The 27,046-nt window shown below is 46.2% G+C and overlaps 1 protein-coding gene across 2 annotated transcripts in view; it reads left to right on the top strand.

Moving 5' to 3' along the window:
* chka (choline kinase alpha) overlaps window positions 1-27,046 on the top strand; it is a 258,102-nt gene that overhangs the window by 3,183 nt on the left and 227,873 nt on the right. The window contains exons 2-11 of one of the 2 annotated variants that reach the window (XM_064311969.1): window positions 1,121-1,229; window positions 5,569-5,622; window positions 12,252-12,365; window positions 13,267-13,400; window positions 14,973-15,077; window positions 16,721-16,779; window positions 17,024-17,111; window positions 19,166-19,274; window positions 19,401-19,507; window positions 20,558-20,643. In XM_064311969.1, the coding sequence (XP_064168039.1) occupies window positions 1,121-1,229; window positions 5,569-5,622; window positions 12,252-12,365; window positions 13,267-13,400; window positions 14,973-15,077; window positions 16,721-16,779; window positions 17,024-17,111; window positions 19,166-19,274; window positions 19,401-19,507; window positions 20,558-20,643 (965 nt within the window). The remainder of the gene's footprint in view (window positions 1-1,120; window positions 1,230-5,568; window positions 5,623-12,251; window positions 12,366-13,266; window positions 13,401-14,972; window positions 15,078-16,720; window positions 16,780-17,023; window positions 17,112-19,165; window positions 19,275-19,400; window positions 19,508-20,557; window positions 20,644-27,046) is intronic. The other variant, XM_064311970.1, reaches the window with a different exon arrangement.

Genomic DNA, 27,046 nt, shown 5'->3' with positions numbered 1-27,046 from the left:
TAAAGTAGGTGACCAGCCTGATAGATGTAACTTAAAAAGGTGCCTTTAAAACCATAAAATCATGCTGATCGCACTCATCACAAACCCAAATACGCTCGTTTAGGTACTCGATCATACGAGTCCTCCGTCCCGGAAGGAGGTCGGGGGGGAGCGTGGGCGTCCCACTTTCGTTTTTGCGCGCGGCGTCCGCTGTGCGCGGTCGCTCGGTCCGTCGGCTTCTCCTTCCCTTTCCCAGCTCCGAACGCGGCCTTCCGGCTTCCCGCTCGGAGTTCCGACCGCGGCATTCCGGCGGGCGGGAATGTCGGGAACGTTCCCGGAGAAGCGAGTCGGGCCGGCGCGCTGTGAAGCGAGGAGCGTCGCGGGAACTCTGAGCGCATTTCGCCGCTGACGAGAGCGTCGAGGGTTGTGACTTTAAAAACGCAGAAAGCCGTTGGCGCAGAGTGAAATATATTTTTTTGTTGTGCTGCGCTGTTATCGTGGCTCATTAGCACCGGGGGTATCGGCAGGACGACGGGAACACCGTGTGGCCTAGGGGACACAGGGACTGATTTCCCAGGTGGGGTGCTGCCCTTGTTTACCTGGAGAGAGGTACTTGGCCTGAACGGCTTCACTGTGTGAACTGATGAGCTAGTATTAAAAAACAAAACGATGTCCTTTTCATCGCTGGCGGTAAAAGCGTCTCAAACGTATGAAAATATCCGGTTGTGCGTGTGTGTGTGTCTGGGACAGAGATGGCTGCGGAAGCCAGCCTTCTCGCCCTGAGTGTGTCGCACAATCACTCCAGAATTAATTGGGCACCAGTCGCTTTACTTTATGGCATAAGATGGATAAGAGCGTCTGCTAAATGCCTGTAATGTAATGTAATGTTTGTGTTTGGCTGTAATGTAATGTAGTTTACTGTAATGCAATGTAATGTTTGTGTAGTGTAATGTTAATGTAGTTTACTTGTAATGTAATGTTTCTTATGTAATGTTTGCGTTTGGCTGTAATGTAATGTAATGTAGTTTAATGTAATGTAGTGTAATGTTTGTGTTTGGCTGTAATGTAATGTAGTTTAATGTAATGTAATGTAATGTTAATGTAATGCAATGTAATGTTTGTGTCTGGCTGTTGTGTGCAGGGGAGGATTAAGCAACCTGCTGTTCCTCTGCGCCTTGCCGGATGGCGCTGCCAGCGTGGCGGACGAGCCCAGGGAGATTCTCCTGCGTCTGTACGGCGCCATCCTGCAGGTGTGTTCCGCCAACTCCCCCCACCCCCCCGGGGTTTTTAAACTGCGCCCGTTTAATCTAGGTGTGACCCCGCCCAGCTGCCCACTGCAGCTCAACCTTTCTAGCAGGTATACAGTATATGTGGTGTCTTCTTTCCGAGTCCCTGACAGCCAGATGTCTTGGACCGGAGCGTGCTAAGTGTGTGCTAAGTGTGTGCTAAGAGGGGCGTAGCCTCTGCAGTTAGCAGTGGAGACTTGTGCTCTGTTGCCACCTCAGTCCCAAAAGAGTCTTACGCCTCTCCTGTCCGAAGGGCCAACCCAAAAAAAAACAGGCTTTGGTTTGGCGTGATTTTACCCCCTTCTCCTGCTCATCCTAGTTTAACTAAGTTTGAAATCACCCGGGAACCCAGAATCTGATGAATGGGGTTGGTATTTTAGGGGGGTCCAATTGAAATCTTAGATATGTTTTCTACTTTTTTCCTGTGAACCTTTAATACTGTAATGTGCTTATTGAACTGCAGTACCCACCTTCTCTCCCTCCCCATTAGAAGTTTACATGACATTGTCCACCCTATCTCAGGATGTGTACAGTAATAATTGATACAGTGACCCACATGCTTGTTTTAAGGAGTTAGGATGCCAGGAAGTGTTCCACGTCAGAGGCTCCGCCTGTGACTCGTGGTAATTAGTCATGATGATGTGTACTGGTCTGGGTAGTCGGTGGTGTCATCCCTTAAATCCCTATGACTGAAACAAGGCTGTCTAACCAAATTTCCATTGTTGTCATTCACTGCCATTTTGTGTCATGTGGCCCTGGCAGCCCCCACCCCCTCCCCCCCCCCCAAAAAAAAATGTAAATAAAAAAAACAAAAACCTGATAGTTTGTTTATAAGAGAAAGAGTCTATGAGGTGCCTGTTGGGGCAAAAGCTTTTTGTGAAATGCATTCCTCCTTTTGAAAGTTGTGTGTGATTAGATTAGATTAGATTAGAAAACTTTAATGTCCTCAGAGTGGCAATTCGTTGTAGTAGGAGAATTAACTTTCATTTCACCTCCTCCTTAAAGGCTGTAGTGTTGTCTCAGGAGGCAATCTGGACTTTTAAAATGGGGATGAAGCCCTTTAAAAATAAAAATAAAATAAAAATGAATGAAAATGAATCACCAGAACAGACAGAGAGCGATTTACTAACTGACTTATTCATTCCTTTTTATTTTTTTGCCGGGCACTCTGGCGCTCTGTGCGTTGGTGTGCCGGCTGTGCCTGTGCGTGTTGAGTGTGCGTGTTGAGTGCGTGTTGAGTGTGCGTGGGGGCAGTGATGTTCCACCTTGGATGTACATGCGTGTGTTTTTTGCCGTAGGCCTTCCGAAAAAGGGGCGTGCCCATGAGCACTCTCGTTTCCATGTGATACGGCCGTACCCCACACGGTATAGTATGAGATCTCTGCAGTCACAGCATTGTCTTCAAGTTTTTTTTTAAAAAAGTAGACGCACACAGAGCACCTGCCGAAATCTCTATGCTATTCGTCCCGAACCCAACAAAGGGTTAACTTAACGATAGGTATCCATTTCTATCTTATTTTATCTTGCTTAATGTTCCCTCCACCAATGAAATGCACCGTTTTCGTTCTACTACACTTATTTTGTGTGTTGACGTTTGACCTGTACGCTCCAATATTTTTACGAAATGCCGTGTAATTATTGTAACTCAAACTCAAAGTTATTAAATAAACATGACATTGCTTTGGATTTTATAGTAAATCATTTTAATCTTTGGTATTAATATCTACATTTAATTAGCTGATTCTGAGTTTTAGGAAATTTGTGGTTAAAAAAAAAAAAAAAAGGGCCTTTCTTTTGATAATTGTCTACCTCTAGGTAATCGAAAACGGAGTTTAAAAAAAAAAAAAAGAACTGGGCGGCACACCCAATTATCAAACACCGTCATGTATGTCTGACAAACACCTGAGCTTATGGAGTCTCCTCCCTATCCCTTCATTCCCAATGAAGTGTACCACACCCACTGACAAACATCTATTTGTCATACTGTTTAAACAACAACCGTGCTCTTCCAGTGCGGTTTCGGTGTATTGTGATGGCACCTACTACTACGTTGTTTGTTTCCCAGATAAGATACCGCCCTCGGCACCGTTTGGTGAAATCCGATGACTGCATTCCAGAAGAGGGAGATAAGCCTCAAATCTCCTCCAAAAAGGGACATCCGGAAACTGCAAAAAAAAAAAACCAAATTAATAAAAGAATTAGATTTTATGTGATGTACGTACATTACGTACGTACGTACATAATGCTTGCGACAAAGATATATATATTTGGCTCTGTACTTCAGTTTTATATTTGTAATCAAATAAGTGTGGTTAAAGTGCACATTCTCAGCTTTTATTTAAGGGTACTTTTATACACTTTGGTTTCACCATGTAGAAATTATACAGCCCCACCATATCAGGGCACCATAATGTTTGGGACATATTAATGTTTACTACTTTGTTGCGTATCACCAAGTGCTGAGTATCTTCTCTGGTGATGCTCTGCCAGGCCTGTACTGCAGCCATCTTCAGCTCTTGCTTATTTTGGAGCAATGCAGGTTAAGGACCTTGCTCAAGGGTACAACGGCAGTGTCCTACCGGGGAATCGAACCTGCAACCTTTTGGTTACAAGACCAACACCTTAGCCATTACGCTACACTGCCGCTTGTTTTCAATCTTGGGCAGTTCCGTTTGGCCTCCACACTTTGCTCTTGCCATTACTCTGATGCAAATTAGTCTTGGTCTCATGATTAGATTAGATTTGATTATACTAGATTCAACTTTATTGTCGTTGCACAGAGTACACGTACTGAGACAACGAAATGCAGTTAGCATCTAACCAGAAGTGCTAAAGAAGCAGTAAAGTGCAGTAAGGTGTATGTACACCTGTATAATATAAATATAGAATATGGAATATGAAAAGCTAAGGTATATACAGTATGAAAGTGATATGTATGTCAACAAGACCTTTTTCTTATTTCACAGCCTCATAATGGCTTCCTTAGCTTTCATTGGCACAACTCTGGTCCTTATGCTGTGAAACACCAATAACAGACTCCAAAGGCAATGAAAAGCCTTGAATCAAGACAAGATACTGAGAGCTCTCCTATACCTGCACTAAGGAAGCAATTGAACACACCTTATCAGAAACATCTGTAAAGCCATTTGTCCCAAACATTATGGTGCTCTGAAATGTATAAAAAGTGCTGTAATTTCTGCATGATAAAAACCAAAATGTATTTTAAAAAAGACCCGTAAAGAACAGCTGAGAATCTGCACCTTAACCACACGTGAATGGTTTGACTACAAATCTAAAATGTTAATCTAAAAGTGCAGAGCAATTTCAAAGGGAAAAAAAGGATATATATATGCAAATGCAAACACACGTGCAAACGCACGTGTACTCGATCACACACGCACTCGCACACACACACACACACAGAACATAATGGGCCGGCTTCAACAATGACGATCCACGGAAAATGTCTTTTATTGTTAGCTTTCTTTGTGCAGTCGTGGCACGGAGAAAAGACACATGGTGTACTTCTCCAAGGTAACCACACCTCAGTTAATCCAACGCTTTATTTATCTTAAACGGATAATGGATTTCCATGCTGTATCAGTAGCGATTAGTCTGCAATTAGTCTAGACTGGACATCAGCTGTGGAATAAACGGAGCGGGACGTGGTCTTCGTAATTACCTCACTATAAATCCGGTACAATAAACTGCTTTGCCTTGTCTACAGAGGAATTGTAAAACTTCTTTTTAAATAACTTTAATGCGGTTAATAATTTGTTGAGTGACGCAAACACAGTCTTAAATGGGGTCCACCGTTTTATCCTGGAAACGAATGATTGCACGTTTTAGATGTAAACGATGACGCAACACCCGTGTCTTGACGACAGATACATTTTCATACATCGGCACTTAGAAGTTTCTTCAGTTGCCATAGTCATATCTGCAGACCATCAACGCCACTGATACTGCCATGGTTAGAAGGGACAATAATAAATAAGGGGGAATTGCTGTTAGAATTACTTTTTGTCCTCCCCCATTTAAATTTCAAATTAATAAAAAGATCTGCTTCAGAGGAAAAATATTCGTATTCTGTGACTCTTTCCTTGATTTGTCCTCTAAGAACAGTTTTTTGGTTGGGGGACCTCTCTCCCTCTCTGTCTCTATCTCACTTTGTCTCTGTCTCTTATTCTGTCTCTGTCTCTCTCCCTTCCTTTCATTTAGTGATGTGTGAATGTGACTTTGTGCGCAAAGTTGAAATCCAGTGTACTCACTGCCAGTTTCTTGCTCTCTCTTCTGTTGATAGATGTCCTGTAACAAAGGAGAAGCCAAACAGTCAGACACAGGAAATAACTCTGAAGTAAGTAACCAATGGGGAAGAGGGCCTTTCTGTTTGATTTTTTTAAAAAAATTTTAATGCCCCTCAACATGCATAGGGCGGCAGTGTAGCATAGTGGGTAAGGAACTGGGCTTGTAACCGAAAGGTTGCAGGTTCGATTCCTGGGTAGGACACTGCCATCGTAACCCTTGAGCAAGGTACTTAACCTGCATTGCTTCAGTGCATATCCAGCTGTATAAATGGTTCAATGTAAACACTATGTAAAAAGTTGTGTAAGTCGCTCTGGATGAGAGGGGTGCGAGAAGGGGGATCTTGACGGAAGTCTGCGGAATGTTCTTGTTGCGGGCGCGGCTTTGGCTGGCGGAAGCGCCCGTCGCACATTCCGGTTGGGGACAGTGGCACCTCTTACCTCTGCCCTACCAGCTTCACCCCACAGCACCGCTGCGTGTGTATTTATAGAGCTCTAGAATATCAGTAAAATGTCTCCTGGAAACGGGCAGCAGTCGTTCGTGATAAAGAGCCGTCTGGCGCTGGCGACGTTCGTCCGGGTAACCAGAACAGTGGAAAACTACTGGGTGTGTTTTGTTTTTTGGTTTTTTTAACCCTCAGGCGCACTGACTCACTTGTCCATGTGCACAAAGAGAGCTGTGCCAGTTTACGCCAATGAAAAATTAACCTGCCTTCTGAAGGTCTTACCTGTTAAATGAATCTCGCTCACATGAACGCCAACAGTGAGATTTGCCATTATGTGTTTGCCGAGTAGAAACCCAGATCCAGAGTAAACTACATTTGACATACTAACTGTTCTTGCAGTAGGTTATTTACGGGGGGTGGGGGGGGGCAGTTGTAGTATTTGTGTGTCCTTCTTTAGGCTAGTAGAGCAGGGCTCCTGTGTGGCAGTACAACCGAAACCTAAACATCATTGCTGCTGTTTTTCTTGTGTTGCAATTCTGCTTGGCTAGATTTTATGAGATGAACAGGTCTGTCTGTTCCTTCAGTTTGTGGTGATAGCCCTGTACGCCCAGTTCTGTTTGATGACTGTACGTTAGGAGCTTTTTGGTATTACATCAGAAGCCTCTAGGTGTCAAAGAGGAAGCCAGTCTGCGGATGCACAGGGCTGTTGAGACAGGTTAATTTGAGAGAGAAATCAGCGGCAAAACCATCTGTGGTTTTAGTGAAACGAATGCTTGAAAAAGTAGCTGGAATGCGCTACCCGAAAAAACCCGAATAGAAAAAAACTGTCTTTAAAGCTCCATCTAATGCGCAAAAGAAATGCGATTGTTCATAACATGAAAGGTTATGGAACGATTCCAACTATTGGACGTTACTCTATAACTCGGTCTTATCTACTCTTTGCCCAGATCATGCACCGTTGTAAATCGCTCTGGATAATGAGGTGTCAAATGTATGCTGTAATATTGACCGTCACGATCACAGTCACTCATTTCGTTTTTTTTAATTTTTATATTAAAAATCACAATATTGAATTTATTCCGCAGGAGAAGCCCCGAAGAGATTAAAAAAAATACTTTATGGAGCAAATCGTTTAATTGACCGGATTGTCTGCCGCTGGATGCCAGACAGGATGCACTGTACATACGTTGTATTTTTTTCCCAATCGTTACTTGTTCAGGATTCTACAGTCTGTAGTTCAGGGAGTGCTGGAAGCACAGTTTAAAAGATATCGCGCTCCCTTTTCTGTCCCAGACGCGCGAGTTGCGTAAACAACCGGATACACAGCGGGACGCACCGTTCGCGCTATCCCTGTGATGGTAACCAGTGAGAGCACGCAGTCAATCACGGGGCTTACGAACCGTTTGAGGGGGATTATGACCGTTTCCCGCATGTGGCGCAGTGGAAAAACCCCAGGGCAGCTGCACTTCCGCGGTCACGTGATCTCACTCGAAGCGCACGCTGGCTCGCTCAAGGGCATGTGCAGGTGGTGCCTGCGGTACCGTGGGGACACATCAAGCTCGTATTGTACTTTTGAATTTTTTAGATTTTCATTTTTACACTGTACTGTACTTTTATTTGCATTTGGTGCTGTATTTGTATCTCTTTGTTATCATCAACATATCCCCTTTAAAGGCTGGTATGACAACCCTGTAACAGACTGTTAACATTATCTTGTCCCTATGCCAAATTATGTATGGCTTCATACCAGGCTTACTGAGGCAAAGGTTACTGGGTCAACACAATCTTTATTTATGTAGCTATTTATTTTGTAATATCTTAGCGTGATGGATTTTCATTCAGAAATTTGAGTTTTTATCATTTCAGTTCACTGAATTAAAGTTAGGGGAACCACGTGTCAACGTGACTTATGAGTGGTTGTCACTGTTGATAACATTTCTCTCTCTTTTTTTTTTTTTTTTTGGCACGACACAAAAGGAATGTCCCGCCCCGCATGGCGTCCTCAAAAGGGCTTCCTTCCAGCCTAGAAATTGTTGTGAACACCCTCCTGTACCAAAGTTAGAAGGGGCACTGCTGCCGCGGGCCCGAGGGTTTTGGCCGTGCTTCTAATATGCAGTTATGCGGTGTCGCGGAACTGTGGCATGGGTTGTTTGTGTGTCGGCGAGAGGAAGCGACTTTCTCCTTAAAACGTAAGCGTCGCCGCGCCCCCCCCCGCCCCCGCCCCGGCCGTCCTGCTGCAGCTGGGCCTTTTGCCTCCTCCTGAGCCGAGCGATCCCGTTTTTTAAATTTTTTCGCGATTGCGCAAGAGGTTGTGAGACGCAGCTTGCGAAACATCCGTCAGGTCCAGGACAATGAATCGCCCGCGGGCGCGCTGGCGTTGTTCTCCGGGAACAGCATGTGACAGAGACAGTGCCCGGCGTTGCCAAAAATATTTCCGAGCTTGTAGAGAGGACGGCGCTTACTGTCAGGATTAGCCAGGAGTATCGAGTATAAATCTAAGGAGATCATCCAAGGACTCACCCTATGCAATACCCTTGTCAGACCACACTTGGGAGTATTGTGTGCAGTTCTGGGGACCGTACTACAGGAAAGATATAGAGGCGCTGGAAAAGGTCCAAAGATGGGCAACCAGATTGATTCCGGGTATAAAAGACAAGTGTTATGAGGAAAGGCTTGAGATGCTTGGACTTTTCAAGCTTATTAAAAGGAGACTTACGGGGGATTTGATTGAGGCTTTTAAATTTATTAAAGGGATTAATAAAGTTAACTACAGGAAATATATTTTCATACAGAGAGTGGTCCATGTGTGGAATAGCTTGCCTGGGCATGTAGTGGAGGCAGAAACACTGTGGGGTATTCTAGGCCCGGCTTGATACAGTGTTAGATACCATCTAGCTTTTAGGTAAACTAAGCATTAAGTACAGTTTAGTGGTAGGAATAGACGAGCAGTGTTGGGCTGAATGGCCTGTTCTCGTCTTACGTCATGTTATTTTATGTTATGTTATGTCAGTTATGTACAGCTAAATGGGGTCACACATTCTTCATCACCCTGTAGTCACACACAGCATATATTTCTATGTATTTTGAGTTATTATTTTTTTACTTTGTAAATTTTTTTGTTTTTTTTTGAGGGCCACCCTAAAAACAGGTGTCCCTCAGCTGGTATTTCCTTATCTGTCGTAGACAGCAACGCTTATCTGTGTCTCGGGACTATGGCGGTAATATATGGCCAATAGGTTCATAGATTTTTTTTTTGTTGTTGGACCCTTCAGCACTGCGGGGACGCATGACCTAAATCATAATTACCTTGCATCCGATTGGCTGTTCAAGGAAAGGTGATAGATGTAAAGAGGTAAAGGTGAAGTTCCTCGTCGCAGGGTTTCCCAGCGGAAAAAGGAGGGGTGGAGGGGGGGGGTTGATTGGAACATGGTGGGGAGGGGGCAGGCGGGGGCTGAAATGACCTGAGTGGGATGACGGCTGGCGTCACGGATTCGAGGTCAGTGGCACGGACTTTAGATTCCCGCGCAGATATACAGTTGAATGACCTCCGGTTACGTTTACACGCCGGCGCTGCTGTCCTTGTGTGCGGAGTAAAGTCCGGACCGGATCGGACCCAACCGGACCGGACCGGCCCCAACCGGACCGGACCGGACCGGACTTTACTCCCACCGCTCGCTCGAGTGGTGTTCTCCTCAGCGGCGAGTAAGAAAGCAGCAGAGCGCTCCGCGGTCTCTCTCACTGCCGCCCCAGCTCTAGGACAGGACGCGGCTGACCTGCGGAAGGGGGCGTGGCCTCTTTCTCCCGGACGCCGTTCACGCCAGGAAGTGCGTTTTGGAAGGGGGGTTTGCCTCGCCCACAGGGCTAGAGAAACCTGAAACCACCGCCGAAAAGCCCAGAATAGGTGAACGGTCGCTTCTGTAAAATGTGTTGCTCCGTCCGCTTTTCCCAGAAGCCTCCCACCAGGAAGTGAGGTTCATAATGGCAGGAAGCAGTTAAAAAAAAAAAAGAAAATGTATTTCTTTTTTCAGTTGCACTGTACTTGTCTTAACTTCCTTCATGACGGTCAGTTTGTGGTGTAGTATCAGAACCTTAGAAGAAGGATATAAAATATGTATTTTTAAAAAATTAAAACACATGGTTAGTTTTATGTTTGCAGACGGATTCGTCCTGTACCTATTTTGAACTTCTTAACCCCCCGCCCCCCTCCCCCTTCATAGGGGGAGAAAAAAAAAACCAGCAGTGTCATTTTTGTTTAAGCTGGCACAAAGAGCAACTGCCGTTCTTGGCAGGCCGAGCTGGCACAATGGCGGGGTCTGTTCCTGTTCTGTTCCTCTGGAGTGAGTCATCCCCAAGCCTCTGCTTTTTGGTCCTCTTTTAATCCTTCGATTCGGAGGCCCGTGAATGTGCCTGCCCCGTTCTACACGTACAACCCCCCCAAAACACCACCACCTCCCCCCCCCCCAGTTCCCACAAGCCTTTTATAGCTTGTTCACTCAGGCTTTTATTTTGGTATCGGGTGATGTGGTGCAGCTTGGCACAAGTATCACTTTCATTCCGTGTATTAGACCAGTCATAAGCCAGAGATGAGTTTTTTTACGTGCTGTAAGTGTGAAAAACCCTGTAGTTGACAGCATTGAGAAAGTCGTGTGTTTTTTTTCAGTTGTTGCTTGGCCTGGGTCATGAACAGGCACATGATAATCTTTCCAAAGACGCAGCCAAGATGTGAATGTTCTCCTGTAAAGCTTGGTTTTCAGAAAAAAAATGTTGCTGAAATATATCACCATTTATGGGGAAGGGGGGAGGGGTGTTTTTAATATTATGAAAAATAGATGTCCATACTGTTCATACATAAGCACATGCACACACACAGACACACTTTTATCACATTTCATTTAGTTTTTCTTTCACAATTATTTGTGCACTTTGAGATGTACAATAATAATAATAATAATAAAATACAAGTGAATCCTACTCTTTCTGCATTAAAGTTCACCTCTTGCTTCTTCTCTTCCATCGTAATCTCTGCCAGTGAGATCTGGTTTTGGCCTTTAAAATCCTTAAAGGCAGAACAGCCAATCAGATGGCTCCATCCGTTCAGTGACATGCCAGTGTTCAAATGGAGAGCGTTCCTTTCTCCCTCTCCATGGAAACGGGAACGCCAAGAAGCGCTCCGGACCGGGAATGTCGGTTCCTCACACCTCTAATTCAGCTTACCCCCCCCTGCCCAGCAACCGCACATGCTGTGGCAATCAGTACTGCCCGTGCCAGTGGTTTTTTGGGGATAGTGTTGCTCAGCACTAAAAATTTTATTGAATCTGCAGAAATGAGTGCAGGTTTCCTGATGCGGTTCTTCTCCTTGGCAGGGCACGGGGCCAGAGAGCATTGTGGGCCTGAAAAAGCTTCATTAAATGTGAAGGATCGCGTGCCGGGTTCCTCATTTGGGTTCCTCTTTGGGAACCAGTGCAGGGTTTCCTCTTTTGTGTGAATCTCTGTGTTTGGCGAGTTCTGTCTGAATCCATCTCCACTGCAGCTGAAGCTGATGTGATCTGTGTACAGTGTGACTGTTGCAGCTGAAGCTGATGTGATCTGTGTGCAGTGTGACTGTTGCAGCTGGAGCTGATGTGATCTGTGTACAGTGTGACTGTTGCAGCTGAAGCTGATGTGATCTGTGTGCAGTGTGACTGTTGCAGCTGGAGCTGATGTGATCTGTGTACAGTGTGACTGTTGTAGCTGAAGCTGATGTGATCTGTGTACAGTGTGACTGTTCAGCTGAAGCTGATATGATCTGTGTACAGTGCGACTGTTCAGCTGAATCTGATGTAATTTGTGTGCAGTGTGAATCCTGCTATGCTCAGCTGAAGCTGATGTGATCTGTGTACAGTGTGTCAGTTGCAGCTGAAGCTGATGTGATCTGTGTACAGTGTGTCTGTTGCAGCTGAAGCTGATGTGTTCTGTGTACAGTGTGACTGCTGCAGCTGAAGCTGATATGATCTGTGTACAGTGTGTCTGTTGCAGCTGAAGCTGATATGATCTGTGTGCAGTGTGACTGTTCAGCTGAAGCTGATGTGTTCTGTGTGCAGTGTGTCTGTTGCAGCGGAAGCTGGTGTGATCTGTGTACAGTGTGACTGTTGCAGCTGAAGCTGATGTGATCTGTGTACAGTGTGACTGTTCAGCTGAAGCTGATGTGTTCTGTGTGCAGTATTTCCTGACGTGTCTGTGCTGTGTTATGTCGGCAGGGTACAGAGGCCATGGTGCTGGAGAGCGTGATGTTTGCTATCCTGGCCGAGAGGGAACTGGGGCCCAAACTCTACGGCATCTTCCCCCAGGGCAGGCTGGAGCAATACGTGCCTGTGAGTGACCTGCGTGCGTGCGTGCGAGAGAGAGAGAAAGAGATGGTGTATGTGCGTGTGTGTGTGTAGTGTGTGTGCACATGTGTGAGAGAGATGGTGTGGGTGTGTGTATGTGTGTGAGAGAGAGAGAGAGACAGAGAAACAGAGATGGTGTGTGTGTGAGATAGAGATGGTGTATGTGCGTGTGTACACGTGTGAGAGAGATGGTGTGTGTGTGTGAGAGAGATAGAGATGGTGTTGTGTGTGTGTATGTGTGTGAGAGAGAGAGAAAGAGAGAGAGAGAGAGACAGATTACGAGATGTGTGCGTGTGGATAGAATGGTGTGTATGTGTGTGAGAGAAAGACGATGTGTGTGTGCGCCCACGTGCGCGCGCGCGTGTTTTATGGGAAGTGCTCCCACGACATTGTCTGGTCTTGTTTATGGGGGCTAAAAATAGCCGCGGGCCCTGGTTATATAACCAGAGGAGCTGCCCCAGCCGCGTTTCAGCTGTAACGCGCTCGTGTTCAGCGAGCATTAAAGGCTTCCCCTGCCGTTCCGTGTGCTCAATATGCGCAGATTAGCGGCAAATGCTTTCATGCTTAATTCCCTTCGGCTCACTTCAAGCTGGTGAGAATGTGTTTTCCACGTGTCGTTGTGATGGGAAATGGCAGTTTGAGGAGGTCATGCGCTTCAGAACACGTTCCTCTTTTTTCCCTCCCCCCCCCCCCCCCCCAGCCCCAGCGGCTGGTACACAAATAAGAAAATCCTGAATCGTGCATTTAATAAATCCGCTTCTCGCTACCCCCCCCCCACCCCATTGCTTAGAGTCGCTGCTTTTACCCAGAATGGAATGCGTGTCCTAAGGCAAGTCTGCAGTCTGACCTTTGACCCTCTTTGCCCCCTCCCTGATTGTCTTCACAGAGCAGGAGACTGGACACCAGCGAGCTGGGCATTCCAAGCACGTCGGCCGAAATCGCCCAGAAGATGGCCCGGTTCCACGGCATGAGAATGCCTTTCAACAAAGAGCCAAAATGGCTGTTTGGCACCATGGACAAGTGAGTTTCCCCATGCGTCGCTGTGTGTTTCGGGGTAACCCCGAGCCGCGGCGAACGAGCAGGGCCCGCTTCTGGCCCCCGGCTCGGCTGCGATGGCCGGTGCGGAGCGAGATTTTGGGATGACGTAGCTTTTTTTTTTTTCTTTTTTTCTTGCGGCCACAGAGACGCGGTTTGTTTGTTTTGAGCCAGAGTCATGAGACTCTGCTTTAGTGGAAGTTACGTAGAATGGTTTCAGACGGAGGTAAACATGGTGGCGCGGGGATTGGGGGGGGGGGTGACTGGTGGAGAGGGGGAACAATAAGTGCTGGAATTTGGAATGTGGTCGCTAAGATAATGTTGCATTTATGACCGTTCACAGTGCAGATCTGTTTTTGAGGTGGCTATTGAGCGGAAGAGCGAATGATTATCTTATCGCAGGTACTGGACGGTGTGGGTCGCTGGCTAGCTCGATCGGCTGTCTGAAGTCTGCGTCCCAGTGGGTAACAGGGTTACGCAAGCGCCCTGAAAAGTGCTGATAAGGGGGTGTGATGTGGCTTCTGAAGACACCAGTCAGTTACAAAAAGTGTTGTGTTGGAGAGCGAAAGATAATGGTTTTTTTTTTTTTTTTTTTTTTTTTACTGATTCTGCAAAAAAAAATGCAGTTTCTCAGGATGCAGAGTTATCCAGTTCAGGAGATGAACTGGAATTTTCCCATGACCTTTTTGCTTTTTTTCCGGTCGATAAAACTGGAATCGATTTCCTCAATTTACCGAATTGAAATGAAATAGGCCGTGCAGTGCCTGCTTCACTGTGATTGGTGGAGACCCACACGCTACGGCAGAGAACGCGCTACATGCTTACCAAGGGCACGGGCCTCAGAACGGGAGTTGGTCCCCGGGCGCAGCACAGAGAGGCAGCTCCCCACTGCCCCCTAAGTAACTAGGATGGGTCAAATGCAGAGGACAGATTACCCCACGGGGTTCAATAAAAGTATATCTTCTGTCTTCTTTATGCATCTTCTACACTGCGCACGCTCTTAACGATCTGGTAAAAGGTGCATTTCTCTTGGCTTTAATTTGTGTTCAGTAGCTGTGCTAGTGACGCTTACCGTGCGGTAGAACTAGCTTACCACGTGTGCTGGTTGGCTCACATGCCAGATTAACTTTAAACGTTAATTTTATTGAGCCGAGTGGGCAATTTAATGTCATATTAACGTCAGCTTGCTCGGTTAATGGAGTGACTCATTTGAGCGTGTTGAACTGATCATTAACCTGAGTGAGAGAGAGAGAGTAAAGTGGAATGAGAAGCATTAACGTGGCCTGTCCTTTGGGCCGGTTCGTTATGTTTTATAACTATATATGTAGTGATATAATTATTATAATACGTAGTTATAATGTCGTCCTTACGAGGGGCACTATTGTGTTTTGGTCTGTGTGTAGATGGGTGTTGCTATGTGTGTTACTAAGATAATGTCAGTATGATATTTCGTTGTGCTTTCATATTGTATTGACACCAACCCCCATCCCTCCCCCACCCCCCCCCACCTCAACCCCCACCCCACCCCCTTCCCCCGGCTCTTCTCGCCCGCCGCAGGTACCTGAACCAGGTGCTGAGGCTCAGCTTCACCAGGGAGTCCCACGTGCGCCAGTTCTCCCAGCTCATGAGCTTCAACCTGCCCCAGGAGATGGAGACGCTCAGGTACGCGGAAGCTCAGCCCCCCCCAGCCCCCCCCCCCCCTTCAAACCCGCCCCGGTGGCCAGGCCGCGCGGTCGTGCACGCCATCCGCTTACGCGGTTACGCAACAGTCACATGACGCTGTTTTCCACGGACGCGTTCGAGCTCCCGCAGAGAGACAAAGGGCCTTTTGTGTGCCCCTGTTTTTGTGTTTTCTCACTGGAGTGGCAAATTAAGAGTCCTGGTAAACCGGGAGAGGGTGAAGTGTATGGAGATCTTAACTGCCGTTAATGGGTTCGAGCTTTTATTTGTTTTAATCTTGTTAGCTGAACGAGAGGGCGGATTCTGGGCGGCGCCGTTATTTGCATATTTTCCGCTGTGTTCCTTCATGTTGCGTTCCTGTGGGAAAAGGTTTTTTTTTTTTTTTTTGACACATTCACACATATAAAAGTTACGCTTCCACTCTGGGTGTCTTGCGCAAAAACTCTCTCATTGCTATTAATAACAATGGAAACAATCCTTTCGTCAGCGTCATAAGTGTAAATGTAAAAACTCTTTGTTTAGCCAACTCCAGCATCACGTGCATGCAAGCATTAATAAGTCAGGTGACGCAGGCTACAAAGAATTCAACCGCTGTCACCTGGCAACAGTCCCCACCCCCAATTTTCAGTTTTCGCCATACAAAATGGCGTCCAAAACGCCCTGTGCTTGTGTACAAAGAAAAAAAAAATGTATGAAAAACATTTAGGAAAGGTACTGTAAGTACACAAAGAGTTTGTCCTTTGCCCGTTAAAAACTGGAGAGAAAATATCCAGTTGGCTGCCTTTGACGTTTGTTAATGTCAGATCCTTCCTTGCCAACAGACTTCAAAGATCTGCCCTTAGAGGTTTGGAGGTAGGAGTGGAATAAATTTGTTTGATCAACGTGATTATGAAAATTATAATGGGGAAAACTTGGTAAAAATAACATCCTCAGCCATATCTGATGGTTTCTATCTGTGAAGTCACTGTGCTCACGGTCACAGTGTATTAAAGACTGAAGTATTTATGTCATCCTCAAACGGAAAAGGTTTTTCATTAAAGACTCGGTCTCCTGCGCTTCAACTCACGTCATGTACTTCCTTCGACGCCCGTGAGGCAAACTGTACATCGATAAGATGTCCAGACAGCTGAAGCAGTGCATTAGCGAACACAAAAGCTTGTGACTATCCCGTTGCAGTTCACTTTAACGATTGGAAACGCGATCCATCCACGTTGCATTTTTGCTGCATTGAAAAGATCACTAAGGGGCAACTGAGATCATCTGTTGACAAAAAAGGAAGTCTTCTGCATATTTACCCTTCAATGACTCATACCCTGCATATTTACTAACACCCGAGGGTCTAAACGAACGAACTGTGTTTAAAAGTAATGCTGTGAACACTGATACATATTGCTATAATTATTGATGACGGCTATGCGATTTTAAGCAGCCTATGTCACCTGTGTCATTAGATGAACAATAGTATACAGCTGATGTTGGAAATGGCTTAACCAAAGCTGGTGATTTTTTTTTTTTGTTTTTTGTAGTTTCATTTAAGATACTGAGGAAGGATTATTGAGGCAGGTAGCTTCGGTAACGTTGCGTCTCTCCTCAGGTAGCTTTGTTAACGTTGCGTTTCTTCGCAGGTCCTTGCTGGAGTCCACCCGTTCGCCCGTCGTCTTCTGCCACAACGACTGCCAGGAAGGTGAGCCCCTTCTCCCCCTTACTCCTCCTCCTCCTCCTCATCCTCGTCCTCGTCCGCGTACAGAATTTTTGTGTATTTTCTGCCGTATTGCTGAAGCCTCCGATTGTCAGTGCGACTGAAGGCAGAAGTAGGTCATGGAACAGGAAACGCAGAAACGGGCAGATTCTGATCATTCTGTTCCATTTCAACTCTGCTAACCCCCCCCACCACCCCCCCGCCCCATCCCCCACCCCAACCTCTCCAGGTAACATTTTGCTCCTAAACGGACGCGAGAACATGGATGGACAGAAGCTCATGCTGATTGACTTCGAGTACAGCAGCTACAACTACAGGTGTGTACAAAAACCCCGCCCAGTCCCATTAGTAATAGTTCCGTTGCCCTGGTGACAGGCTGTGACAGGCACCTGCCCTCCCAGCACTGTCCGCAGTGCTTGCTGTGGTGTTTCTACGCTGCGGGACGGTGGATGTCCTGCATATTGAGTACACCTCTTACCGCTGCGTCACATGATATTTCTCAGCTCCTGCACATTCGGGTACCGTGATCCCTTTGCTTCCTGAAAGAACTTAATCCTCAGACATCGCCTTACACCGGATAAAGCTCGTAGTGTTACATAGCATGACATAACCTGGACACCCTGACACTGGCGAGATTGTGAAATCACAGCTGGCTCCACATCAACAGCATAAGAATACATAGTGAGGAGAACGGTGCATTCAGTCCATCTAGAACATAAGAACACATAATGAGGAGAACAGGCCATTCAGCCCATCTAGAACATAAGAACACATAATGAGGCGAACAGGCCATTCAGCCCATCTAGAACATAAGAACACATAATGAGGCGAACAGGCCATTCAGCCCATGTAGAACATAAGAACACATAATGAGGAGAACAGGCCATTCAGCCCATGTAGAACACGAGAACGTACGAATGCATAATTAAGAGAACAGTACTTTCAGCCCTTCTGAGCTCCTCATCTATGGACTACTTCCACGTGTCACTGAATAACCGGTTTGGAATTGAGGGGGTTTACCTGGCAACAGGTATCAGGTTGCACAGTATGGGTGTTCTGTGGCTCACCTGGCACACGATCCTCACAGCTCAATACAGGGAGGGGTTTAGATCTAACACTGCAAACCTGGTGCTTGATCTTCTTGCCAAACATTTGCATTTTTTAAAATTGTTTTGGATAGAATTTACATTAAAGTCATCTTTTGTATTTTCATGTTTGTTAATCGAAACTGGAGCTGTTGGTGCAGGTTTTTGTACGTTGTTTTTTTTTTTACTGTAGATCTCATTGTCTGTAGATCTCATCGTGACTTTAAGAGAACTCATACGTTCTCAAGCTGTGTAATATTTACACCCTTCCACTAAAGGGGAGACTGCAGGTTGAGGAATGCCTTTAAGGCCCTGCCAAGCAGTGCAAGGCTTTGACTGCAAGCCAAGACACACACACACACACACACACACACACACGCACAAAATGTTTGTCCTTCCCCGACCTCCCAATTTACCAGCGGGGTCCTTCAACCACCCCCACTGCACGTGCTCAGACACAAGATGGGCGGGAGTCATGTTTCACAGAAACTCCCCCCAGGAACTGAACCAAAATATGTCAGGCAGACTCCACCCCCCCCCACCATGCATCCTGGTTCCCCACCCCCAGGTCTTCTGCTACACGTCTGTAGATGGTTGGCCATTGTCCCGCTGCGCTGGAAAGGAGTGCCTGGATTTCTAAACCCAAAGCCCCTCGTTTTCACTTACAGAACCGCGGTTTATGGGTTATTTTAGTGTTCTGATTACTCTTCCCGGGTTCTGTGAAAATGGCGTTGACTTCTGCCGCGGCGACGGGTGACTTGGCGAGCGGCGTCCGCTATCGTCGCAGCCGATTGGCCCCGGCGCGCTCTGCTCCAGAGGGAGAGAGCGTGGCGCGAGAGCGTCGGCGTCGCTCTCAGGAAACGCGCGGTTAGCATCAGCTGATTTGAAAGGTAGCACTGTTACCGGAGACTGCCTGCGTGTGTCAGTCCTACGCTCCGGAGACCTGCTTGTGTAAAGAGAGGGAGGGAGGGAGTGAGAGAGGGAGAGAGTGAGAGGGAGGGGGGGAGGGAGAGAGGGAGAGGGAGGGAGGGAGTGAGAGAGGGAGAGAGTGAGAGGGAGGGAGAGAGAGAGAGAGTGCAGGCAAGGGAGTCTCTGCAGATGTTAGTGTCCTGGAGACTGGCCCAGCAGCCCACACAGCTGTGTATCGGATTAGGCCTCAGAGCTGGAGCTGGTTCCCGGGTGCTGCACTGTGGCTGCCCCACTGCTCCTGCGCAGCTGGGACGGGTTCGGTGCGTCAGTAAAAGTGCGTCTTATCCTCGTCTTACCTCACCTCTCCGTTTTCGCAGAGGGTTTGACATCGGGAACCACTTCTGCGAGTGGATGTACGACTACACCCACGAGAACTTCCCCTTCTTCAAGGCCAGCCCGGAGAACTACCCGACGCGGGCGCAGCAGGTGAGCGCCGGGGTCAGGCTGGTGGGGGGGGGGGGGGGGGGGGGGAGGAGGGGAAGGGGAGGGGGGGGGCGGGCTGAGGTCCTCATCGTCTCACCGTCTGCCCTCTGTCCGTTTGTCCTGCCCCAGCTGCATTACATCGGCGCCTACCTGTCGGAGTACGACAGCGGGTTCGAGGCCCTGAGCGACGCGGATCAGGCCAGGCTGAAGGAGGACGTGATGCTGGAGGTGAACAGGTGAGCACCCCCCCCCCCCCAAAAAAAAAAACAAGGTTTTTGGCATAATGGAGGGGGAAAAATCAGTTTGGTTCGAAATTGGGTTGTTGGAGCTGTTGGGGCGGGTTTTTGTGCCTTTTGTTTTTAGGCTAGATCTCATTGTAACTAAGATAACTGTAATATTTACACCCTTCCACTGAAGGGGAGGCTGCAGGTTCAGGAATGCCTTTAAGGTCCTGTCAAACGGAGCAAGAACCGCCCCCCCCTGCCCCCCCCCCTCACGATGCAAGCGGTTTCCATGAGGCCATGTGCGGTTGTGTAACTGAGGGAAAATGGAAACGTGGGCCCCCCACCCCCAGGATTATTTCACAATTTTCTGACAGCAACTTTTATAGTCCCCTTAGGGGCCCAGAAGAGGGAAGCCCTACACTACTGTTGTCTTGATATACTGTTGCATTTTGGGAAAGTGAGTCTTACTGGTAGAGGGAAGACATAAACTGAACTACAAACATAATCATGATGACAATCATGATCATACGCTCCTGCTAGATTAAAGCTTCATAAATCTGATGTCGGTTTCTTTAGAAGTATGGGTTCACTTGAAAAGTCCACTTGAAAAATGAACTAACATATTTATGCAAGATTAGGGCATGTGATTTCAATACTGAGGGTATGTAGGTGCAAATATAGATTAATTCTATTCATTCATAGCAGTGCATTCATGTTACTCATTGATACTGTGAAACCATGGTTACTACAATTTTTCAGGAGAGTTATCATACATTTCCAAAACCAAGCTGGGGGCAGGTGGAGGTGGCGAATTCTATGCAGATTTTCTGTAGTTCTGCTTCAATATAGGGAAGTGAAATCTGTCATCCTTGCTTGAAATATCATCAAACCCAATCGAGACTTTTCAAAGGAAGCAGCCCCCGGTTCACAATTATACCTGAAGTAGCTTTTCAGAACATTTTGAAGGTTGATCAGTTTGTGTATCATGGCTGAAATTGTACCCCTAATATCATTCTGAAAGCAGGACGTGCATTGTAACTAAATGCACTTTTAATTTGGCAGGTTTGCCCTCGCCTCTCACTTCTTCTGGGGTCTGTGGTCCATCATTCAGGCCAGGATATCCGCCATTGAGTTTGGGTACATGGTGAGTGTTTCTCTGCATGGTGCCATTTTGTTGTTGTTTTTAAAAAAAAAAAAAAAAATTTCTAATCAGTAAAGAATAGTGTGATCTGGGTGAATGAGAAGGGGAATTGTGGATCTTTTTTGCTGATACTCTTTACGGTAATGTACGAGCGCTGTTCCAGTTTTCGTGTTTGCTCTGCCTGATGTCAGGTCAGCCTGTTTGCAAATATTTGGGATGTCAGGGTGACCAGGCAACCGGGAACGAAAGGAAATGTGTAAATGTGTGCAAATGTGTAAAATCCAAAGGTTCGTTCAGCTGTTTGTTTTCACCGCCTCAGATAGTGCTTTTCAAGCATTTTAAAACTTGTTTTGCTGACCAGAACCTCTCGTGGAGTTTGAAGGCACACAATTCACTGCCAGAAAAGGGCATGAAAGTAAAAAAAAAAAGAAGGAAAAAGAAAAAAACAGGAAGGGTGACTGTGTGCTTGCACGGGAGCAAGGGTGGCGTCGGTTCCATTTCAGATGCACTCAATTCAGGAAACCCGACTCGATTAAAATGTCGCCCTTAAACGTTATGGACGTTTTTTTTTTTTTAATTCACAAATTGAATTTTGGTCAATTTCCTGATTTACATGAACTGAGACAGAGCCACCCCTCCCCCCCTTTCCAAAACCCCCCATTGAATTGCCCCTTCCAACCCCCCACTGGAAGATACCCGCGCCGTTCCGAAGCCACTTGAAATAACGCTCGTGCCTTCCAGGAACGCCGCGAGACTCGAGAAGAGGCCACCTGATTGCGCGTTTTCGTTTTCGCGGAGGGTGGGGGCGGTGCGGCCCTTCCAGCAGGCAGAGGCTGGCGTTGCGCGGCGGGGCGTCGATGCAGACTAGAGCACCTGGATTGAGCGGCGCCTTTCGTTTGTGGGGGAGGGGTGCTGGGCTAAGCTGCATGACCTGACACACTATCAGCACGTGCCCCCCGCTTTTGGGAGATGCGTCTCCTCTTCAGTGTGCTCCGCTTGTGTGCATGCTTCTCTTTACATGCACTTCACCCATGCTCTTTCATGCAGTCAGGTCCACGGCCTGCGCCCGGGGTATTTTTTGGGGGTGTTTTTTTTTTTTCATTTTTTTTTTTCTTTCATTTCTTGAAGGTCACGAAAAATAGAAATGAGTAAACTTGTACGTTCTCATGGTTTTAGGTTACTACTGCTACTACGACTATACTACTGGGTGTGTGGAGGGAATCGTGTTTTTTTTTTTTTTTTTTTTTTTTTTTTTTGTTTTTTTAACTTTTAAGTACGGAAAGTATCTTCCAGTAGACAGCGAACACTAATACGCGTTCCGCAGAAGCCTTCAGACTGTGTTGCCTACGGACTGCGCTGCTGGGCGCTGCGTCGCAGCTGCACGGCTGCTAGATTAACTGAGCCATAAAATCCTGAAGCTTTCGCAGTCCAAAAGGCTTTGGGCCAACAGACGATTGGAACCGGTCCAAACTGCATCACCCACCGTAAATCAGCTGGTCGCATTTAGCTCTCAAGCTTCTGTTTCAGTTGTAGACGTTGGATTCATTCATCAGAGCCCAGTCCCCCCCCCGCCCCCCAATGCTGAAAATGGCAGAAATGTCTGGTGCAGCATTTTTAGGAGGCTCGCTGTGTACCAGCTGTCAGCAACATCTTGAATACGTCGAATTGCCTGAGCCGTCTGGGTCACTGGATAGGCGGGACTGCTGCAAAGCGAATTGCGCGAAGGTTCGGTGGCCTGTTTTTTAAGCCAGGTTATGATTTGGCGTTCCCCCCTAGTGCTGCTCCTGTGTGCTTAGTCACACTGATGCCCCTCCACCCCCCCCCCCACCCCACTCCTCCTTGTTTTCTTAAAAGCGAAGGGATGATTTCCCTGCTGGAAATCTAGAATATTTCAATCCTCACGTTCACGCACGTCGTTCACTAGTGCCATTGCCATAGCGAGGCTGTGATTTGTGCCACTTACTGTGAGATTTTTATTTTTATTTTTAAATGTTTTTTTCTGAAATGGGGAGGTGCAGAAAGCTGTGTGCAGAGTGAGAGGTGAAATTTTAAGGGCGGGTCGAACCGTCCCGACAACCGTCAGCGGATCATCAACCGTAGGCATGGTGATCGCCGATGGAAGGACACGTGATAGGACAGTGAAATCTCCCGTCGTCCAGGGCAGACAGGCCCAGAAGGGACGAGAGAGTTTAGTGTCGGAGGTGCAGACAGTATATGTGTGCAGAAACGCTATGGGCAAAACAGATTAATGCTCTCCTGGAAATGGGACCATAATATCCTGAAAATGTGATTGTGGGGTGAGGAGAATTCTTTATAAAAATTCTTTATTAAAAGAATTCTTTTTTTTTTTTTCCTTTTGTTATTTTGAGCATACCCTGGAGAAGAGTGTACTGTAGTTATTTTATTTTTTTGTTAACCATCTATATGGGTATAATTTTAGTTTTGATGGTTATGTTTGTTGTGCTGGTGTGTGATTACTGTGACTTTCTCTTGTTGATGGTGGTCTCACTTCAGCTGAGACTCTCTGAAATTGCATGTATTATTAATAGCACCTTCTAAAACAGTTACTTTTCTATCGTCTTTTTTATTTTTAAAAAAGGTTTCAATTTCATGGCAGAATAAGCTGTATTCATTTCCTAAAGTGGAAACTAGCAAAAAAAATAAGTATCTTTTTCTTAATAAGAAAGGGGTTCTCTCTCCTTATTTAATGTAATATGTGGTATGACATACCAAGAATTATTCCTTTTGTCGGATAATATTCACTGGCACAGTTGGGGTTAATGTCAGTTTTCGTATTCAATCTCTCTTCTCTTTCAATTTCAGTTACACCCTCAATTCCACTCCAGTGCGATTTCCATTTTATCCAAATTCCATTGCAATTCTAGTTGCCTTTCACTAACCCAAAATGAAAATATGAATTCATTATTTAAATTAATAATGTACTAACTTTGTCAAGACATGAACAATAACAGTAATTTCATCATATGTATATAACGTGCATATATAACATCAGTGGCCAGATGACAAAACTAATATATAATGTATAAAGCTTCAGTCCGGACCTGCATTTTGAATTGACCCCCCCCCCCCCCCACTTTTACTCTTTTGTGACCCCAATAAGGTATTGATGCTGTGAATGATGAAACTATTATTGGATGTCAACACTGTATAGCTGCTGGGCTGTGGATTAAGAATGTGAGCTGATAGGTTGATGAACCTACTGCTGCGATGTTAGCAGCCTACGTGCTGCACCATATGATGCTTTCTGCAAGTTCTGCAATAAATAAAAAAATATGCAAATAAAACGTCGGCTCTGGGTGTCTAATGGTTTCCTCACTGCAGACACGGTCAGTGTCTGCTCTGTAGGGAAAACCTCATTCGCAATTTGTATTGTATGCATTTTAGGCTAAATGGACTGCATTTATACAGCGCTTTGGATAAAAGCCATCCACACACACACACACCCATTCACACACACACACACACACCAACGGTGAAAGGCTGCCATGCAAAGTACCAATCAGCTCATTGGGAGCAGTTAGTTGAGAGGTATCAATTGTAAAGCGCTTTGGATAAAAGCGCTGTATAAATGCAGTCCATTTACCATTTACCAGTTAGGAGTTAGGTATCTTGCTCAGGGACACTTCGACACGCCCAAAGCAGGGGATCAAACCGGCAACCCTCCGATTGCCAGACAACCGCTCTTACCTCCTGAGCTATGTCGTCCCTTAGGCCGTATCATAACTTCAGCTGCATCAGTCAAAAGGTTTTGGATACATTACATTACAGGCATTTAGCAGACGCTCTTATCCAGAGCGACTTACACAACTTTTACATAGCATTTTACATTGTATCCATTTATACATATATACTGGATATATACTGAAGCAATTCTGGTTAAGTACCCTGCTCAAGGGTACAACGGCAGTGTCCTTACCCGGGAATCAAACCTGCGACCTTTCGGTTACAAGCCCAGTTCCTTACCCACTGTGCTACATACATATGTACATATGTGCTAGGACATATACATATGTCCTACATACACAGATAGACACGGGGGAGCACATGCAAACTCCACACAAAAAGGCCCCAGGACCTTCTCTGGGGTCTTGGACCCTGTGTGTAATTCACTCATTAAATTTCATGTAATGATGTATAAATTGCTTGGGGTAAATTGCTCTGCTAAATGCTTTAAATAAAATATGAAAGCTTGAAGGCTCTTGTCTGTATTCCTCAGCAGTTCTGTGGAAAAATCTATGAAGAGCCACTCTGTCTGTCTACTGATTTATGAGTGTGTCGTGCTTAAACCTGTTCAGTGAACAAAGTCAAAACAGAGGCCTCTTTAAACATTATTTATTAGACATAGTCTCTGTCGATCACCAGGGGAAAAAGATGAATATATAAGCAATGTAAATCATTCAAATTCCACACTGAATATGAGCACCAGCCAACATAAACCACGCTTGTGGAATACATTGGGCGATCGATTTATTTTTGTTTGCTTCTGAGGTAAGCCAAGGCCCAAATAATTTTAAAAATTAATCAAATAAATCTCAGGGTAAGAGTGATGATTTAGGATCACGTTCCTTGTGTCCATCTCACCACCTTATCCATTACGAGCTGAAAGACGACACTGATCCACGATCAGCGTTCCTCCTCTGGCACTCCACATTGGGCGGCAACGTAGTATAATGGAGCTGATCTTGTAATCTAAAGGTCGAGTGTCGTTGTACGCTTGAGCAAGGTGCTTAACCTGCATTGCTACAGTATACATCCAGCCCTATGAATGGGTAAATGTACTTACTGTAAGTTGCTCTGGATAGGCGTGCCTGCAAAATGCCTGTTATGTAACATGCTGTATGACTGCCCCTAGCCTCCAGATGACTGTGGGAGGCCTTGACATTGTTTTCATCGGTCTTGCACAACTGCATGTTTTTTTTAAAACATGGTGAGGTTATCCAGGGTTAAGGTGAAAGAGAACAGGGGGCGACATAGCTCAGGAGGTAAGAGCGGTTGTCTGGCGGTCGGAGGGTTGCCGGTTCGATCCCCGGCCCTGGGCGTGTCGAAGTGTCCCCGAGCAAGACACCGAACCCCTAACTGCTCCCAATGAGCTGATTGGTACCTTGCATGGCAGCCTTTCACCGTTGGTGTGTGTGTGTGTGTGTCTGTGTGTGTGTGAGTGTGTATGGGTGAATGAGAAGCATCAATTGTAAAGCGCTTTGGATAAAAGCGCTATACAAATGCAGTCCATTTAACTCTGAAGAAGAAGAAGAAAAAAAAAGCAGCATTGAAACTGGACTCAAATAAATAAATAGAAATGACAAGGGGGAAGCCATGTTAATGATTCTGAGAACCTGGTCTAAACTGACGCAACGTGAATTCCATGAAAAAGTTGCGCAAGTAGTCCCTCCTAAGTCCCTGTAATGTAATGTAATGTACTGTAATGAGCCCATTCAAACTTCGGAGCAGTTATCTGAAGCACACTGAATCACCAGAGGTCTTCGTATGCACAAATTCTAGAAGGTCCACAAGGGCGGGGGGGGGGGGGATGAAATGAAGTCACGCACAGCCCAACGCTGGTCACTCACTACAGGGTTTGTCATTCATTACTCAGTTTGTGTGTGTGTGTGTTCCTTCTTATCTTCGGGTTGATAAGCATTCCATACGTGTCTCCTGTGACGGTTTATCTGGGGTCTGTGTTCACAGGCTGCGCCACGTGGCGGGGCGAAGTGTCGCAACGTCGGTGACGACACCTTCGGTCCGTCCGTTAACGGGGTGTTTCAGCGACGCTTTCTGCACCTTGTACCCCCGCAAACATGTTTTTTCCTGAATGAGGGTCAGGTGCGCAGCTGTCTCAGGACTGACAGAGTTCGCACATTTTTTTCACAGCCATAAACTGGACAGTCATAAACCAATCAAATCACTCATCCTGTTTTAATATGCTTCCTCGCTGCACACGTGCGTGCGGGTAATTGCAGCTTCTAATTCTTTCTCTTGGGCGCCATTTTAAAAGCTGTGTGTCATACTTTCATATGACGTTATTTGATTTGAAGAGTGCTGTTTGCGCTTCGCGAGTCTGGCCTCAGGTGTCCAGCAAAATGCTTTTATTCATATCCAGAATTATACAGTGGATCAATGAAAAGGGCAGTATGTTCTCTCAACGTGTTTGCATCACTTGTCCGTATTTCGGATTTCATCTGACAGGCAGAAACACTGGGGGTATTCAAGGCCCGGCTTGATGCAGTGTTAGATACTATCTAGCTTTTAGGTAAACTAAGCATTAAGTAGTTTAGTGGTAGGCATAGACGAGCAGTGTTGGGCCGAATGGCCTGTTCTCGTCTTACGTCATGTTATTTTATGTTATGTTATGACGCATCCCTTAATTGTTGATGTCTAATGTACATATATAA

Source organism: Anguilla rostrata, chromosome 16 (assembly GCF_018555375.3).
Source record: "Anguilla rostrata isolate EN2019 chromosome 16, ASM1855537v3, whole genome shotgun sequence".
In the NCBI taxonomy this organism is placed as follows: domain Eukaryota; kingdom Metazoa; phylum Chordata; class Actinopteri; order Anguilliformes; family Anguillidae; genus Anguilla; species Anguilla rostrata.
Note: the sequence above shows the minus strand (reverse complement) of the source record. Positions and strands in the feature narration are given on the sequence as shown.